Consider the following 20,719-nt stretch of genomic DNA (forward strand, 5'->3'; position numbering starts at 1 on the left):
AGGTAAAACTGTAAAAGTTTAAAAATCAAAATGCTAAAAAAAGTGTTCACATCTTTCGATAGTATCTCTGTTTCCCATACTCTCCTCCATCATCTCCTTCATTTATTCATTAGAATATTGGACTGCAGATATTTTGTGCCAAGTGCTGTGGTAGGTAGAGAGGGGAAATACAAACAACCTGCAAGGACATTGAACCTCAAGGTACAACTCAGAAAAGCAGATAGAATATCTCATTTCAGTGAGCGCCTAGGGCGGGGGATGTGACAGGCACACAAAAGGAGAGGCAGGGATCTAACCCATCTCTAAGAGTGCTCACATCACTGCTTCATAATAACTGTTTACATGGCTGTCTCCCAAACTAGACTGTTATCTCTTGGAAGGTACCTTAAAGGGTAACACAGTGCATGGCACATAGGAGGTACGCATGTTAAATGAGCCACTGAATAAGCCATAACAGAAATAAGCAATGCATTATTTTTTAACAGTTAAGAACTAATATTTAAGTACTCAGCTAGACTCTAACCTAATTCTACAATCAATTTTATAAGAATTTAGTATAAAAGTCTAAGGATAAAAAGATTTTAAAAATAACTTTCCCTATCTTATGTGTACAGATATTTATGAATGCATCCAATTGTCACAAACATATTATCCACTGCAGACCATGATTATACTTATGCAGTGCTTCATTTTTTTCTCCCCAATACTATCAATTAAATATGTACAGAGAGCATACAATGCACCAGGCACAATGCTGGGCTGCAGATAAAATGGTAAAAAAAAAAAAGACATAGCCCTGTTCTCATGGAGGTTACACGTTAATGAGAGACTAATCAAATAATCACACAAGTTTCACAAGTATTTTTCTATATACTCAAGAAGGAGAAGACAAAAACTGACGGGCATGGTCAAATTTCTCCTAGGTGGCCATAAGGAAAGGAAAAGTTACCTTCATATCTCAGAAAATATAAGTTAAATGTTATTTTAGGGAATTATGGAGAGAATTCAGTGTCCTTGAGCTTGGATGGAAAAAATATCTTTATTTTCCTGAACCTCTGAAATTTATCAGCTCTTTTAAATCATCAATGTAGGCAACAATCCACTGCAGTATTTGTGATTCTGTCATCAATAGACCTTACAAATATTTTCATTCACATTACAGTAATTGCATATATCTCAAAATACTATCTATATTTATGACTTTTTTAGAATTATAGTAGTTATTCTACTTGCTACCATATCTTGTTATTTAATGTGTTAATTAAAAAAAGCACATATTACTGTATCATAAATCTGATTTTGGGGGGTAGGGAGTGGGCAAAATGGGTGAAGGTGGTCCAAAGACATAAACTTCCAGTTATAAAATAAATAAGTCCTGGGAATAAAATAAACCCTGGGGTTGAAACATTAACTTTAGTTAATAATACTCTATTGTATATTTGAAAGTTGTTAAAAGAGTAGATCTTAAAAGTTCTCATCACAAAGAAATAAACTATGTGTAGTTAACTGGACTTATTTTGATCATTTTGCAATATATACATATGTAGAGCTATTACGTTGTACCCCTGAAACCAATATAATGTTATATCTCAATGTTCAAAAATCTTATTTTTCTCTATTTTGATACCTATATTTCAATATAATTGGTTTCCTTTAATTTAGTGTATTTTATGCATTTAAAAAGTTTTCTGATAAGGGGTCCATAGACTTAACCAAACTGCAAAAGGAGACCGTGACCACAAAACTGCTAAAAATCCCTGAGCTATAAAGGTTGGAATAACAATGCCAACAATTCCATGGGTGGCACACAAGGAATCTCACTGGAGAAAAGAGATTTCTGTTTTTAATCATGTTTGGGAGGGACAGGAAAGAAGAGTACTGATCCACTGCAAAGTTCCAAGAAAAATGAAAAAGGGTAATAGAGTGTTTGCTAAGCTTGAATTTCAATCAGGTTTTACTGTATTTTCAATGCGTATATGTCATTTTCTGATGACAAATCTGTGGATATACAGCTTTGGTGAATATAAACTATACATGCTGTTGAGAAACACAGTGTTTATATATTTTAGATAGCTAGCCTAACCATGATGATTACATAAAAAGTCAATTATTATACATGTGGTGGATGATTGTTCAGCAAATATTTGGTTTTCCTCTCCTCCAGCCTCTAAGATGGGGTATACTTTCCTGCCCCACTATGTTGGAAGTGGCCTTTTGACTTGCTTTGGCCAATGGAACATGGACAAAAATCAAAGTGTGCTAGCTCTAAGCCTAGGCCTTTAAGAGCCATCAAATGTTCCCAATGACCACTCTAGGAACTTCTAAACTCTGTCATGAAAAGAGCACACTCCAGAGAGCCTGCTGATCTCAGAAGAGTGAGAGGTGTGGAACAACAGATCTAACCAAATCTGGGTCCTGAGCCGAGTAAGCTCAGCCATGCCCAAGTATGCCCAGCCATGTTCTGCCAAATGTTGCCACCCAAAGACTCATAAGGCAAAAGATACATGCCTATTATTATCTGCCACCACCAAGATTTATGGTCGTTTGCTATGCAGCAATATCTGACTAAGAATATATGATAAATAATACTCTTTAAAAACCTCGACTGACTAACTAATGCTCTCGATTCTCTCTATCAAAGAAATCTGATACTCTGGGCATGCTGAACTCCTGTGGCTACTAGGCTGTTCCCACAACTGAATTTATGCTTAAAAAAGAGTTAATTGCACTGGTTCCCAAACATGTTTATGATCATAATAAAATGAATGTGAAAAGAAACTGAACTGCTATTTCTATAAAAACTAAGTTGAGCTATTTGGACAGACAACAAAGATGACTGGTTAAATACAAAAGTCACTGTCACATTAAATGGTGGCAGTGCCACCATGGAAGAGGTAAAAATAGTTATTAAAAAAACTCCGTAAAGTTTGCTTTAGATTGCTTCATGAGTTTATTAATTTATTGCCTCTCTTCAGGAAACTGAAATGACAAAGCGTTATGTATTTCAGAACTCCTATTCAAAGAAAAGGCATCAAGGGCCCTATAACAAAATTGATAATAAATATGTATTTACGCTTTAAATTAAAATAAATGTTTATGTGAGTTAGTATGTACTATTTTTAATGCTTCACCTAAACCAACATTTTCTGTTAACCAACCAACTACAGGCCTGGCTGTGTCAGATAAGAGGGTTTCTTCACTATTTCAGCCTGTTAGAAATTCTATTGTGGGTATTACAATAATCAGAGCAACGGTGTTATTTTTGTTTGTTTTGTTGCAAATCCCGTTCATAAGCCAGCCTGTAGTCCTTGCATTGAATTTGAATGCTACAATTTGATTTCATATTGAGCTTGAGCACTGTGGTGAGTTTTTGGGGTTTTTTTTTCCTGAAAAGATCTCTGCCTCATGTCTATTTTTTTCTTTGGTTTTGAAAAACTCTTTCTTGATTTTGACAACTGGGTCATTTCATTTTTTCCAGATGAGTAATCACAGGGCAGCATAAATAGGAATTAAAACTAGCATATGCCTGAATCCACCGATGGATTTCCATGAACATTTTGCTTTGGGTTCTAGCAGTGTCCTAAAATTTTTATTTATTTTTTTTAAGCATCTTTATTAGAGTATAATTGCTTTACAATGGTGTGTTAGTTTCTGTGGTGAGTTTTTGATGTAATACTGGCTTCTCTAATAATTTAATCATCATTTAAAATTTCTGTTAGCCAAGTCTAAAATCTGATTCATTAGACATGAATACAGGCCATGATATAAGGAATAAAACCTCAATTCCTTCTTCTGACTTACAAAGCCCTACGTCATAACCTGACCCCCACCTCCTTCCCCAGCCTCATTTCTTACCCCTGTCTACCCTTGGCACATGGTGCTCTAACCACACTGATCCTACTGTTTTGCTAATATATCAAGCTCTGTACCACTTTGGGGCCTTTCTCTCAGAGATTTCCTCTGCCTGAGCTACTCTTTTTTCCTTATTTTCCCTTGGATGTCATTCAGATCTCAAATGACATCAGTGAGGTACTCACTGATTACCCAACATAAAGCCTCCAATTAAAGACTTTAATTACATCACTCCATTTTAAGTCTCTGCATAACACTTATCACTGGCTGATAAGTGATATCATTAGCTAATATTCATGTCTTACCTCTCCTCCAAATAGTATAAGATTCGCAATTGATACAGGTCTTTCTTCCTCACACCTAGATTCTCAGGGCCAAAAATACAGCATAGCACATAGGAGCAGATCAATGAATATTTTGGATTAATTACTAAACCGAATGCAAATATGGGTGCTAAAACAAACAAAAAACTAGAATAAGATTTTTCAGTCATTGTAGACAAGCTATGATTTTATAAAACAAAAATTTTATGTATTATATGTTTCATGTCAACTGCTCCTATAACACCTTCCAAAAAAAATATTTTGAATTGACTCACTAATCAGCCCCACTCCCAGAATCAAGTATAGAAAGATTATTTCTCAACATCTGAAACAAGATTAAATGCAGAAGAGTTCTAATTATTATCATAGAAGCTGGTTTAATAATTTCATATTTAATAGCAAAACAACCTAAATGATCTTTAGATAGTGAATTTATAAAGTCTTGCTAAATGTTAATCTTTTATTTCATGATTTTGTAAAGGAAGAATCAGTTTGGAGTTATATCAACTTATATACATATACCTCTTACTATGTGCTGGGTATTCTTAAGTGCTTTAATGTATTAACTGATTTAATCCTATAAGGCGCTTCTAATATGCTTCCAATTTCACAGATGAGAAAAATGAAACTCAGAGAGGTCAAGTAACCTGCCCAAAGTAAATGAACTAGTTGGAGGTGAGGTGGGATTTGACCCAGACAGTTTGGCTCCAGGGTCTGTGCTCCTGGGCTCCACTCTACTATGTCACCTCCCTTAACACTCAGATTTTTCTCTGAAGAATCTACAGTGGTGATTCAGGGGTAGCAACTGAACTCTGCAAATGACAGAACTATAAACCTGAATGCTGTATGGCAGCCATATTCAGCCATGGGATTGAAGAAGCAGAGAACTTGGGGAAAGAGATAAAGTAGATGCAAAGAGAGAAGTTAATTAGATGGCATGAGATATGGAGAATGTTTGCCAGCATCAGTCTAGTACCAGCTCTGCTGAACTCCTGCCCTTGTGTTTAAAGGAACACAACCTGGTGCCCACATGATAAATTCCCTTCCTTGTTTAAGATAGCTCAAGATTTTATTACTTGCAACCATAAGAACCTTAACTCATATCAAAACTGATAAACCACATGAGGGATGATTTGGCTCCTTGTGCTAAACTGAAGTTGATGAAATACTACCAAAATATGTTCACTTAAATAATAATGAGAACGTAAAATATTCAGATAATAACATTTTTTTAAAATATGGATGAGTCAATTGGTGTTGCAATGCTTTATTTTAATCAATATTTTTGTATATACAGTGAAGATTTAGAAATAACTACTGATTTCATTGTTTTCTCCGTCTCTGGCACAAGGAATTGCTCTGAATTTTTTTTTTTTTTTAATTTGGCATGCTAGATGAAATCTATGCGCCAACCCAATAAGAAGGAAGTAATTTCAGAAAGCTTACCCTCATCTCCCAGTTACACAACAGAGAAACTGGAGCTCCCTGAAGAGCTCCCTTCCTTTACTGCACAGTGCTGCTATTTTGGTATCTGTCCATTAAGAACATATATCCAGTGCTAACAGAGTATAAACATGTGTTAGTCTGGGTAAACAGTTTTTGTTAATGGACAAACCACTGAACAACCAAGTCTCTTACAGTGATGCTGCGATCTAGAATTTCAAGATGTGGAACGTAATAAAGCCAAAATGGGCCATCTTTTCTCCATTACATGCTTGATATCCAACTTTCCCATTCAAGCTGACACAACAACAGTCTTTCCAATTTTATAAGGTGGAAAGTTTACAGTAATTTTCAACTTGTCTCAATCATTTACTCTTCTTGTATAGATCAGCTGCTTGCTTCTTCCTAAGGAATACTACTGTACCTATCCACTGCAAGAACTAAGCATCATGTGTGGACTAATTTCTTTATTCACACTGCTACTGTCAAAGTGTCAAGAAGTCCAGACTCCTGTCAACTCAATTTTTAAAGGGCATTACAGCAGGTAATGCCCTTTAAAATTTTTTTTCCGCACGCAATGCGGCCCCCGTCAGTCCACTACTGCCTATTACTGCAGCAATTGATATATCTACTCAGCAGATGGTTTGGCCCATATAAATCCCTCTTATTAATTCCACATTACATTCTCACCATCCTGAGGCTCAAACCTAAGATCCTCTACACCCCCAACCCAACGTCGCCAACCCCAGGGCTGTGGACCGGTAGCGGTCCACAGCCTGTTAGGAACCGGGCCGCACAGCAGGAGGCGAGCGGCAGGTGAAGAGGGAAGCTTCATCTGCGGCCCCCCCATCACTCGCATTACCGCCTGAACCACTGAACCGCCACCCACCCCCCAACCCCCTCCCCGTGGAAAAACTGTCTTCCCCGAAACCGGTCCCTGGGGCCAAAAAGGTTGGGGACCGCTGCTCTACACCATCTTCATGGCAAAAGGCTTCAGGTTTCCTGTAGGACTGATATCCTGATAGTGATTCCCTAATCAAAGCAATTAGCCAGGGTTACCCAACGAGTCCATTTAGTCCATCCCACCCCCTGCCTTCTTCCACATCCCTGTGATACCTTAGCTACTCACCCCACTCTTTCCTCTAGGCCTTCTCCAGACAGTTACAAGGGAAGACAGTTAGTAAGAGCTTTCACTGTGCTAAATACAAGTGCTCTCATTTAATCCTTGAAGTAATCTAGTGATGTAATGCTACTATATTCCTCATTTTTCAGATGAGGAAACTGAATCTTAGAGAAATGAAGTAATTTACCAGTAAGTAACAGATGTAAAATTTCAACTGAGGACTGTTCAACTTTAAAGCCTCTGAAATAGTTAACTTCTTGGCCTCTGCACAAGCTGTTCGCCCTGCTCAGAAAGGTCCTACTACTTTCTACTCACTGGCAAACACCTGATCAGCCTTCACAGCCTCACTCAATTGCTTCCACCCCCTTTGGAATTCTGCCTCCACACTGTTCAATCAGTGGTAATTATTCTCCACTTCGTTCTACCCTAAAATAGTAAATATCACCCCCATAAATACTGATTTTGCTTCTCTTTTATTTTATCGTGAGGTCTTTGGGGGAAGGGATATTGTATTTATACCCAGCACGTGCAATAACCCAAAAATGTTTGTAATATTACATACTGGCCTCTACTAACATACATTGGAAAGCAATGTTCCCTTCAAAACCACTTTATAGATTAAAAAGTTGAAATAATTCAGTAGAAAATAAATTAACATTTAACATGAAATATTCAAGCTCGACACAGTATGCATTGGTTATTAGGTTTATTCACTGTTTAAACATTAAATTGAATATTCTGAATTTAAATACATATTCAAAGCTTTCTTTTGGAATGCATAATAAATGTAACCGGTGTGATCTTTTCCCCTTTATTTATACTAGTCAGATATAAAAATAATTAGAAGTGGTGGAGGTGGTAGAGAGGAATGCTGGCCATTCCACTAGGAGACAGTAGGTCCTGACTGAGGAAAACTTCAGAGACTCCCTCCTTCACTTATTATTCCTTGTGTGAGCACTTGTGCTAAGGGAAGGATTGAGGGGAGGGGTACAGTTTTGTCTCACAATGCAAGAGTTAACAACCAAAGCCTGTGAACAACCAAAGAAAAAGTAATCTGTTGGATTTAAGGAAAGGCAAGAATACTGCGCCCAATGAGGCAGCTTTATCAATGCTTGAGTCATTTTGATTAGACTGGATTTTCACCTTACATACCAACTTATTCATGCTGTAATTTAAAAGTTGTTAAGTTCTGCTAGTGGTGACTCTAGGCTTTTGTTTAGTTTATCTTAGCAAATACAGTACTGATCCACGTAATCTTATGTTGTGTGTGTGGATGATCTGGATAATAAGAGAAGTTATGCTTGGCTTCCTTATCCTTTTTCTTATCTGTCATTTATGAAAAGGACCTGTATAAAGGGATCTGTAATTTTCCTGCGATATCATTCATTTTTAAAGGATCAATAGGATATAGCCATATTTTTCAAAGTGTGAATCGAGACATTTCTGAAATTAATGGTTGCTCACAACTAGCCTTTAAACAATTAAATATAACAGAGTGGAAAAAAAAATTGAATACATCACCTGGTTTAGTCAAATTTTCTTTTAGTCTTGTGTGTACAGTGTCTTATATTTTTCACTATGTGTCTCCATCAAAAATGTCAGAAAGGGCTTCCCTGGTGGCGCAGTGGTTAAGAATCTGCCTGCCAATGCAGGGGACATGGGTTCTCGCCCTGGCCCGGGAAGTTCCCACATGTCGCGGAGCAACTAAGCCCGTGTGCCACAACTACTGAGCCTGCACTCTAGAGCTCGCATGCCACAACTACTGAGCCTGCATGCCACAACTACTGAAGCCCAAGCGCCTAGAGCCTGTGCTCCACAACAAGACAAGCCACTGCAATGAGAAGCCCGTGCACCCGAACGAACAGTAGCCCCTGCTCACTGCAACCTGAGAAGGCCCGCACGCAGCAACAAAGACCCAACGCAGCCAAAAATAAAAATACAAAATAAATAAATTTATAAAAAAAAAAAGTCAGAAAGCCACAGAGCTACTTATGAACATGAAAAGATTCAGTGTCCACACCAAAAACACTGTACTTACTGGGATTTCTACCATTTAAGGAATCAAGATAACACTTATTATGAAACAAAGTCCAATTACAGAAAGATATTTAATTAATTCTGTACTAAGAAAGTTTCTAAATACCCTTGCAATAGTCAACATAAACCGAGGGGATTTTATATGTTAGCAAGAATATAATTTGCTTTGCAGTACAGTAATAAATCATATTGCGAAGCAATTTATTTTATTCTATAGAAAATCTGAGTATTTATCTCTTTCATACAATTTAAAGGGTTCATCTCAAAGCAAAAAATTCAATACGGAATCAAAAGCAAATGATAAATATTTTATCTTACCACAATTTTAGTATAACTTTCCCAGATAAACTAAAACCAAATACCACCTCCAAAAGCTGTTACCAGTAAATAAACTATTTCAAATTTCAAATCTGATAAAGAAAACTCAGTATCTCCAGAAAGTTCTGCAATTAAATTTAACACCCGAACGTCTATACTATTTAAAAGTTTGGTGTACAGAGCAGTATTTTGTGTCCTTATCACACCTCTGAGACTTTCAATATTAGTGACCAAATTTCATATCAAATAAACTCCAGGGCTAAATCCCCTTTGGGAGAGCTGGAATTGCATCAAGGTGTAACATATATCAGTATGTAGAATATGGAAGAATGTTCTCTGGTAAGCATATTAATATTCATTCATTCATTCATTTTCTCTCTTCCTGTCTCCTGTACATGTGTGAGCACACACCCTGCACACCCCACAACGTCTTGTATTTATTGAGAGCACATGATGCTCTCCATGACCCGCTCACTGCCTACCTCTTCAACCTCCTCTGTCCTCTACACTGTGTCACTTTACATCTCCCTGTTTTTGTTTCTTCTCCCCTCTGGCCTGGAAAATTCCTATAAGGTTTTGAAGACTCAGCTCAGACCCCTTAAGAAGATCTTTATAGGACCATCAGAAAAAAGTGAAATAGAATTCTGAATTCTTTGGTTAAGTTTTCATGATGGAATATTGTGAAATTAATGGCTAAAATGAAGCTTAAAGATTATCCACAACTGTGAACTAACCTATCCTGACTTGGTATATATAGTAATATTTATGGTTAACTAAAAATTGGCAATAATCTCCATATAATATATATAATTATAAAAATAGAAATTATATTAAATAGGAAAAGAATGCAATAGGCTGGATATTTCTTTATTAATGAACACTTACAGAAGTATATTATGGTTTTGTATTTGTTTTGCTTTTGCTTTTTTTTGTCCAGCTGATTCTTTTAAACTGCAGCTATAAACATCTACAAAAGGAGAGAGTGTAATGAATCCCTGTGTACTCATCTTCTGTTTCAACAATTATCAACACATATTTATTTAGTTCACCCACATCACCAACCCCTCTACTAGATTATTTTGAATCTTTGCAGACATTAACTATCCCTACCTATCTTAATCATCATCATTAACTATATCCATAAATCTCTCTAAATCATCATTTTAAACATAATCAAAATATTACTGCATACACAAAAATTGAATAATTCTAATATCACTAAATACCTAATCAGTGGTCAAATTTTCCCTGATTATCTTATAGATTTTTTTATGGTGTGTTCAAATCAGCACTGAAACAATGTCAGTACACTGCATCAGGCTGATATAACCCTTAAGTCTTTTTAAATCAACCTATGAGTTCCCCCCCACCCTTTTTTTTTCATTGCAATATATTTTTTGAAGAAATTGCCATATTATGTTTAAGGTTCCCATGTCTTAAAATAGAGAATTAGGATTTCATACTAGTAAGGTAATCGTTATGATATACTTGTTCATTCTGTTGCTTGTGATGAGTACTACTGAATATAATAAATAAGAGGTTACTACAACAATAGTTAGGAAAGTTTGTTAAAAGGTATGGATCAATGGCCGTTATAAGGATGACATCTACAGAGAAGAAATAACAAACACTCGCAAGGACTTCGTTTTTCTATTATGCCAGGACATACAAACTAAGACTCTTGGAGAATGGTTAAAAAAAAATTTACAAATCCCAACTAAAATTATACTCACAATAGTTCTTAGTAATAATGTAAAGACTCTGAGAGTTATTTGATTTTTAGATAGTTCAATTCTTAATGTCTATGTTATGGCCCACTGGTAAAAATGCTCCACACCAGAAAGACTGAATTATACGTGTGTAAATGTAGGTAGCCTTCACCTAACAATCATACACATACATACAAGGCAAACATGTGGGACAAATTTATGTTTGGCACTATAAAACTCCTCTCAACCTCACTACATAAGAAAGCATTAACCTAAGTGTTACTCCTAGGACACTTTTAAATGTACTATTAAGGTATAATAGTGTTTAGTTATATAAATAAATCCTTGAAAACCTGTAGACCTTGTTGTAGCTGTAACAACGCCAACAGCAATACTTCTATTTTAATTCCCAGGAAGTTATGCCTCAATTGCTACAGGAGTATAACTATCATATTAGAAAAGAAAAAAGAGCCCCAGAGTAGTGTGCAAGGCCCCACCTACCATAGACCTGGGCTTGCTGATGGCCACCAGACTAGTGAGGAAGTCTTCATCGTGCAGCTGGCTGAAAACATGGGCGTCATAGGCTACCATAATGGAGATTTCTTCCATCATCTTGCCAGCTGGCCTTTCCACAGCAGCAGCTGCTGCCCCAGCTACAGACCAGACTATCCAAGGGAAAATCCTATTGCAGCTCAGTGCCAATGCACACACCCACCTGAGTTTGAGGGGGTGGAGTGTCAAAATTCCAGAAGGAGAAAAAAAAAGCAGCTGCTATCATAGGCTTGTCTAGCAATTCATCCCCAGTAGAAAACTGAGAGAGGTCTCTTATCTATGGAGGAAGTATACACTATAAACACCTTCTGCATTCTTGACAGAGCATCTGGGAAAATTCAGTTTTTGGAAATCTTCTTTAGACTTCAAAAAGAGAAATAAAAGTCTCCTATGTGGAAATATCCCAGAGCAAAAATGAAAAACAAAAGCCAAAAAACACAAAACTTGATTTATTGTTATGTTCTTGGTAATTAGAAATTTTTTTAGTTTATCTTCTTACTTCAGTATTACATCAAGATTCTTCTTCTTGGAGGAGAAGTGGATTTTCTTACTGCTTATTTTTTCACATTCATAGAAAATAGATGGCAGCCTTTAGTTTTTCAGAATTTATAGAATTCTTGGTGCAGTTAAAAATTATCTCCTGAAGTACGAAAAAAAAAAAAGGGTTCTTTTTTCCCTCTGAGTATTTCTGTTAAGAAAAAAAGTACCAAAATATAAAAATGAAACAGGGACTGCAATATCAGTGAATAACCATTTCCTCTTCTCCCACTTAAAAAAACATGACTATATTAAACAGAATTCTTGATATTGAGAGCTTAGTTTTTTGCTGTTATTCTGAAAGCAACACAAGGTTCTCATTTCTAAACTGATTATTTTTCTCCCAGAGATAGATGTTCTCTTGGTCTCTATTTTTAAGCTTAGAGGTTTCTTTTAATTACCCAAATCAGCAGATAGTAATGAACCATTCGTGCCTTAGCCACCAGAAGCATTTTTTTTAAAGTACAGCCGGAGACCGTAAAAGAACCTCAATGTGCCCTGATGAAAAATGTGAAAGCTGCCCATAGTTATCATTACAAGGTTGCCTAAATCACCAGGAAATATAATGTATGCTAATTTCCATGGGAAAAGTATTAAGCAAATAAAAAAGGGGGGGAGGACAGATAAAGCTCCACCAAAAGTTGTCTTTCCAGTATTTCTAATTAAGCTATTATCTTCTCTGCTTTTTATAGATTATGACACTGCAGTACCAAGAGAAATATTATTTATTAGAATTAGAAATTAGTTTGGCAATGTTTGTCTACAATCAAATACAGATACTGTTTGGAACTTTTAGTCCTAATTACCAATAGCAGTATTACGTTGTCTAAGTCTGCTTTTCAGAAAACAAAACTTGGAATGAAATTTATAGTGTCTATTTTTCCTTGTTTTTCTAAAGTATTTCCACCTAGATGAACGTGATTACTTAAATAGTACCTGGTTCCATTTAAATGTGATTAGAAGAGTTTTGCAATACTATAGCATTCTAGATTACAAACGCGCACACACACGCACACACACATACACGGAAGGGGGAAAACACCTTATTGCTAGGAAACAGAAGCAAGACTAATAGGCTTATTTAAACAGAAAATGCAATACTTTAAATAAATCCTCAAGATTAAAACCGCTTCAAACTGAGTTTGACCCTTGTTGGAGCTGGTAAAGCATTTTCACTTCATTTTTTCCCTACAATGCAGCTCTGCCTGTTAAGCATTATTTTCCTTAAAAATTCTTCCAGCACATTCATCTTAACGCTGACTAACCAGGTAAAAATTAAATGATCATCAGGAGACAAGGTATTATAAAGCGTCAGGCAGTTCATACCTTTTCAATTCCTTTTTACCTTTTCAGAAGTACTTTAAAGGATACTGTGAATCTCTTCGTGCATTCACTAGCACCGGAAGGTTTCCGATTTATCTTGCAGGACCATTTTCTAGCTGTGAAAGCAATTCCTCTGACTTTCATATTTTCCTTTGCTCCAGTGACTCAGTGCTTCCACAATGATATCTGACTCAGGTGCACTGACAAAGACACCTGTTGTGGAAGGTAAAGAAACTACTTCCCATAATGCCTTATTCCCTGCTGGCAACCACCCAGGGGCAAACAAGAATTATAACCGCATTTGAGCAGTTGCCTATGCACCCTGGGAGAGCACATTCGGTGTAACAATAGGTAATCATCTTGGTTAAGAACACTCTTAACCAAGAAAAAAAAAAAACGGCCAGGGAAAACAGTATCAAATAGTTTTAGGTGCTGTGTGTTAAACTCATAAAACTTCTAAGGCATCAGGGCTATAAGAGTTCAAAACACTTTTAGAAACATAAAGGCTGTAAAGACAGTTTTAAAATTACAAAAACAAAAGCTAACCATTTCAAATAATTAAGTCCTTTGAGAATTCCACACAGGTTCTTAGGTAAACAATTAGGTATCTTTAAAATGCTTCTGATTTATTACCTTCAAAAGACTCTTCTAATTAGCCACAGTGCCTTAGAATTATTAACATTTCACGCCTAAATCCAAGAAGTCCTCTCTCATAGCCACAGTGCATATGTTTTCTAGAGCAAGACTCCTCTAAGTTTGATGGGCATCCTTCATTTTTTGTCACCCTTAAATGTTTCTCCATACTTCAGAGTCTGGGAAGCAAAAATTCAAATGTTCCTTTTGTCATACAGTTAAATGTATATTTGTGGTTCCAACAAAAAGCATACTTTTTGCAAACCAATGATCTATTTAAAAAATTGTCTTTGTGTTCTCTTTTCCTAAAGATATTTTCTCCAGTGTCAGAAATAACAGCTATCGTACCCTCCCAAACTTCAGGAGTCATTGTACACAGCCATGTTTACATACAGTACTTCACTCCCTTGCAAGACATCTTTCTTACTCTTTTGCCTTTTTCCCGGTGAACTGAGACCCACTGATCCCCCCCGGATGGTTTCCACCTGAGCTTCTGCAGTCCTCGACTTAACACTGTGCAGCTCCACTGAAAAAAGGCGTGGGGGTGGGGAATTACCTGAGATCAAGGAGTGAAGTGCCGACAACACCAGCTGCTGCTAAAATTTACCAGGAGAGGATTGGGTATCAAACAGGCAGCAGAAAACAAGGCACTCGCGGTAACCAACAGAGGGGCTCCAGTTCCAGCAGGAACCATCTAGCTGTCTGTCCCAGGGCAAGTCATTTAACCTCCGGAGGTTTCAGTTTCCTCATGGTCATGTAAATTGAGAGGGATGGAATATATCGGAGGTTTTCACGTGTGCTCAGTGTGCTCAGAAAGAGTCAAAAGCAGTGTGTCCTATTTCCCTCCACTAAATAGGCTTATTGGGGGATTTGAAGGTGAAAATACCTTTTTAATCTCTATCAGAATAAAAAACAAAGGGGAACAGTAATCCCAGATGTTAAGAAAGTCCCCCCAGGGTTGCTATAATGTGTCCCGACAAATGCAGTCTACTTTGTACCCTAATGTGGATTTTCTAATATCAACTCTTCTGCTTTTAAAAGAGGATTTGGGGACAGTTGCTACACTTTTTATTAGCTACTCTTTACAGTCTTTCTATTCAGAAGCCAAACTGCCTACAAAATAATTTTCAAAAGCCTCTCTAGATCTCATTAAGATAAGAACAAATAAACAAATAAAATATCTCCAAATATTTTTAAATGCTGTTTTAAAATTTTTACACAGATTTTACTCTGTTAGCTGATTTGTTCCAACAGCCATTCTTCTAGGATTATTACTATTTAACAAAAACATACCTGGGTCATACTAAATGAGTGAGTCTAATAAACCATTCCTGGCCTTCAGAGAACATCTATTCTCAAGTGTCAAATTTAGAAAGAGCCAAAACAAAAATCAAGAGAAGCCTGAATAAGATGTGAACTTTTTTCAATTTCTGTGTTCTCCCCAAATGCAGCAAAGCAATGTAGTTTAATTATGGGAGTAGTAGTCTTTTTATCCACCATCAAAGCAGCCAATACATTAAAAAATGATCACACATCATTAAAAAATGATCTCACCTCACAAGACTGGCTGTAAGTACCCTTTTTCCCATGCCTCAGGTTCTACTTGTTAACATTCTCATCACAACAGCCGTAAAATCAGGATAAGACAGAAAGGAAGACAAAACCACCAGGACAGAAATATGGCGTAGAGGGCAGAAAGGTCTATGTCCCCCACATGTACTGGCAAAGCCCTGTAGAGACTGTTCTTCGTTCCCCAGTGGTCTTTGTCTAATCATTCAGGAACATCTTTATAGATTCAATTAATATATAATAGATTCAGTTCAATATAAACATTCATGAGGTATACATGACTCAATTTCAACGGACTGTCACAAAATGTTCATGGTATTGACATAAAGAACTCTAAGAAAGACAAAATTCTACAATTACTTTCTTAATCACAGGAAAACAATATTCCAAGTAGGTTTCTCTTTACACTTAGGAGTGCACATTACAGAACCCAAGTGCTCTAAGTGGCGGAACAAAAGATAAAATGAGAGAGAAACCACTGAAGTATCAAACAGAAGAAAGCTTTTCAGAATATTTTGGATTTCAGAATAGTCCAGTAACATGCTGAGTTTTTACAAAGGAAAAAGAACATGAAGTAAAAGATAAATAAGCGAAATCTTAGTTCTCTTTAAAATCATGCAAAGGTAAATAAAGAAAACCATTATTCTCATGTCAAATTCCAACCATTCAGCTCATTATCTTTCCTATCTTTGCTAGTAATTGCTAGGCAAATTCAAAACCTCAGAAAACACATATTCTTTAAAAAAAAAAAAAAAAAATCCCCAGAGTTAAACTAAGAAAACAAAAACCAGTGGGACATAAATACTTGCTTAACAGTTACACTGGGTATCTTACTTCATCATTTGCATCTCACTACAAAGAATGAGGGTGAGGTACATTCCAGACTATGAAAGAGTAGCTGCAACTCTTTAACAAGTCAGCTTTCTACCTCATTTGTAACTCTGAAATCCACAGCCAACTATTAAAAACAAGACAACAGGTCCAACATGGAGTCACTTATGCTAAGCCCCATGTCACCAAAGACTTTGTTACAGTTTCCACTCTCCCAGAAATGAAATCTTAAACCAGGAATCACCTCATCAGCACTAGTTAGGTAATCTGCCAGATAGACCCCTGCTGTTCCCTAAAGGAAAGTAATCTTGTGATAACCAATCCACTTTTTCGCCTCATGTAACTTTCTTGTTCCTGCTCCCTTCTGCCTATAAAAGCCTTTCATTTTGTACGGCTCCTTGGAGCTCCTTTCTATCTGCTAGATTGGCTGCCGCCCTTTCATGAATTGTTGAATAAAGCCAATAAGATCTTTAAAATTTACTCAGTTGAATTTTGTTTTTTAACACAACACATTCACTTAAATTTTACCTAACCAAAAATAAGCATTGCAAGTGCTCCTAAGCATTCACTGATATTTGCTAACACCCCAAGCGAGGACGGTTCCAAATACATCTAAGAATACGAGTAATGCTTCATCTTGTCTCATTTTGAGCAGAATATACAACTGAATTGTAATTGCAAATAACTTTACCTTAATTTCTAAAGCATTTGAATAACTTTTTTAAGTTTTACTGACCACTAAATCAAACCATTCCACATGGAATATGTTTCAAATTCCTTTTTCACAAGGTCAGAAGGTAGGTTTAGAGAACAACAAAGTGTTAACTCGTTTTCATTCAAGTGTTCATTTGTCTCAAGTTCTTCCTGTAGGGCTGGTGACCCAACCTGGATAACTCTTCCAAATGGGCCCTCAGATCCCTGTAGTAGGTCATATACAGAAGCTTGCAGTGGTGGACTTGGCTAAAATCCTGCAGTTAAAACTGGAAGAATTTAATGGTATGTGAATTATATCAATTAAAATTAAAACAGCAGCATTTACTAAATGCATGCAATGTGCATGAGGAGGGCTTATAAATGTGTAATATAGTAACATATAATCTAGTTATAATAATGACTAATATATACTAAAAATTCTCTATAATAATAATGCAGCTAGTATTTAGTAAGTACTCACTATGTCCTAGACATAGAATCTCATTTAATCTTTGCGTAAGTCAATGAGCTAGGTACTATAAATATCCTTGCTTTATAGACGAAGTAACTAAAGTGTGGAGAAGTTTAGTGATTTGACACCATTCTCACAGCTAGAAATGGAACTGACAGGATTCAAAAACAAGCCAGTCTGGCTGCAAAGTGCATGCCCTTCATGACTACAGGAAGATAAGGGAAGTAAGCAAACATGTACGGAGAATCAGCCCTGTGCCAGACACCACTGCTTCTCCCACGCTGGGATCTCCTTGACACTCACACACTTAAGGTTACACAATACAATACACCATGTCTGTCAAGTCATATTAGGATTGTAACAGAATTAAGTCCTTCTGCAGACAGGAAAGTCTTCATGGAAAAAATGGATTGGATTTTCATAAGCAAAGTGAAGTAATTTTTTTAGAGAGAAAATAAAATTAGCCTGGCCAGAGTGGTGAATTTATGTTAGGTACAGTAGGAGGTACAGTTTCAAAGGCAGATTTGAATCAGCCTGTGGTAGGTTTCCAATCTCAGGTCAACAAATTTGGAATACAAGGTATGTAGGCCAAGGGCAGTCCTCAAAGACTACAGGGTTTCTGCCTTTCTAGCCTCCATTTTTTATCATTAGAGTAAGTATAGCATAATGGTTAACACATGGGCTCCAGGGTTCAAAATAACCTGGTTTGATACAATGCTCTGACACATACTAGCTGTTTGACCATGAACAAGTTCCATAAGCTGTCTCACCCTTGGTCTTCTCATCCATAAATGAGAAAATGATAACAGTGCTGATATTATGAGGAATAAGGTACTGCACATAAAAGCCCTTAGTAAGGTGCCAGGCTCTATAAAGTATTTGATTAGTGATAGTTGCTGTTATTATCAACATTAATAAAAATGATGGAGAGTTCCCTGGTAGTCTAGTGGTTAGGATTCAGGGCTTTCATTGCTGTGGCCTGGGTTCAATCCCTGGTCAGGGAACTGAGATCCTGCAAGCTGCACAGCACGGTGAAAAAAAAAAGAAAGAAAAAAGACGACTGGAGCGGTAAGATCATCTGCCAAAAACTGAGGAGAAGATGGAATATAACCTTTAGAAATGAGGTGGGGTCTCTTCTCAGTACATAAGAACACAGTCAATGCCTCTATTTTCTATTTTATTGTCCAATTAATAAAAATTCTGGAGGGAGAAATAAAAGGTGTCACACAACTCCAATCCTGTACCAGTTTTCCCTACACAATGAATCTTTCTAGATGTTGCTTTGTTTGGGAGCAATCTGGTAATTTACACAAGTCCTTCTGTCAGAAATAATTGAGGCAGGTTAGAGGAGGTAAAAGGTTGATAATGGGGTGGGAGGGGATCTCTTACAGTCTAGCTTCCCTCTCCAGTTTCCTGACTACAATGCAAACAGAGCCTAATCAATTTCCTCTTATTAAATTGAGCAATTGTGACAAGAACAGGGAACAAAGAGAGCATTTGTTGTATAACGATATTCATCGGTTATAACCTGATCAAGAAAACACTGTTACTATGGGCTATCATGTGGAAATACATAATCCTTCTTTATAACTGTATTATAAAAAGATTTTCCAGTGTTCATTTGGATCTTAGAGTCAAAAGAAATATCCTATGCAATAGTTTAGAGTAACAGCTTATCCCGAAGCTTAGAACTGACCAATTAAACCTGTAATCTACTTCGGTTCAAAGATATCAACTGAATTTGATTAGGGGTGAAGAGGAAAGGAAAACCCCACAAATTTAACAGTTATTGTGCTGGGGGGAGCTTTAACTACATTGTTATCTCTTTTAGTTTTTGCAACAATACTGTGAAGCTGGTTTTATTATCCCCATTTTACAGAAGAGGAAACCACTGCCCTAAGTTTATTTGAGATCACACCACTAGTAAATCAGAGACATGATTAAAACCTAAATACGTGATTACAAAAGCTGTGGGGTTTTTTCTGCTTTTTGTTTTTTCTCCACCTACAACAAGTTCTGCATAACATGAATTCAAGAGAGAAGAAAAAAAAATTCAATTTGGAGATCCTGAAATAGAAACGTTAAAATTTCTAAAGCCGGACTCTGTATTTCTCTTCTCTTAGTATTTTGTTTTTCATATTATATCATTATATATTGAAAATATGAACTAAAAACTCATTGCATCTGATAATATTATTTATTAGGCATTTGCAAATACAAAGAAAAAGAAAAGACTGGAGGCAAACTACTGACAAGTGCAATGCACATATTAACAGTCTGTTACAACAGAAAATACCATGTGGACTGAGGCAGTGTTCTTTGAACTGTCAATGGTGGCTTTCATGATGCTAAAAATTGGCTTTTTCTTTGTGTTAAGGGCAATAGTAAACTGCTTAAAATTGGCTAATAGTAAAATAATAAAAAGTATTAACTTTTTAACAGGAGTGGCAATGAGCAAAGCATTCTAATTTTATTCATTTTGATAAGAGTTTATTTTTTATGTTCAATCTAAAATTTTTTCCCAAAAAGTGATCATTTCAGGTTTAAGAATTGTTATGTGTCATCACAGAGAACATCTCTCCAATATCATGAGGATCATAAAAATAGCTAAACTCCGTATGCTTTAATTCCTCTTCAAATTAAGCAGGAAGTTAAGAGATAATATTAGTGCCTGCATAGCTGACCAAAGATTTTATTTTCAGTAAGAAATTCTAATATGATAACCGCCTTTAGGCATAAGGACATATGTATTCTGCAAAACATCTTTCTTATTTTAAATGTCCATTTGAGATCTAAGTAATGCTGCAAATGTTTAGGTGAAAAAGGCCTATCTACTAGTTAACCAGATACATAAAGAATCAAAGGCAAAACAAGCAGCCGTCAATTTCTAGAATTTCTGGCTATGCATTCCTTATTATGTTGTCCTTATTATCCTGTACTAAAATTTTCAATGTGTTCTTAAATATAAATTTTAAATGTTCAAAACTGCTATGAAACTGTTATTTTATGTTAAACTTAGCATGCATTTAGGGAGAATTTTAATTATGCAATGTAATATGAGATTATGACTTATAATACTAAAATGACCAACATTTAACTATTATTTAAATAATGGTGAAAAAAAAATTACTTTAGCTGAGATTATATGCTTCTATACTAGCAAATCTGAATAAATGGTCAGATTGTAAAACCGAATACAAATATGTATTAAATATTAGTGGTTTGTGGAGAATTTTAATTTATGTAAATAATGTCTTTTGCTTCTCCTAATGGGCAACTAGTTCTCTGTCACTTCACTACTTGT

At 36.2% G+C, this 20,719-nt stretch overlaps 1 protein-coding gene across 5 annotated transcripts in view; it reads right to left on the reverse strand.

Moving 5' to 3' along the window:
- RABGAP1L (RAB GTPase activating protein 1 like) overlaps positions 1 to 20,719 on the reverse strand; it is a 655,755-nt gene that overhangs the window by 68,735 nt on the left and 566,301 nt on the right. Inside the window, exon 1 of one of the 5 annotated variants that reach the window (XM_061185691.1) lies at positions 11,307 to 11,565. The exons of the other annotated variants lie outside the window; for them this stretch is intronic. Coding sequence (XP_061041674.1) covers positions 11,307 to 11,417 — 111 coding nt within the window. The 5' untranslated portion in view covers positions 11,418 to 11,565. Of the gene's footprint in view, positions 1 to 11,306; positions 11,566 to 20,719 lie in introns of those variants that run through there. 5 annotated transcript variants of the gene reach the window in all.

Source organism: Eubalaena glacialis, chromosome 3, assembly GCF_028564815.1.
Source record: "Eubalaena glacialis isolate mEubGla1 chromosome 3, mEubGla1.1.hap2.+ XY, whole genome shotgun sequence".
Taxonomy (NCBI): Eukaryota; Metazoa; Chordata; class Mammalia; order Artiodactyla; family Balaenidae; genus Eubalaena; species Eubalaena glacialis.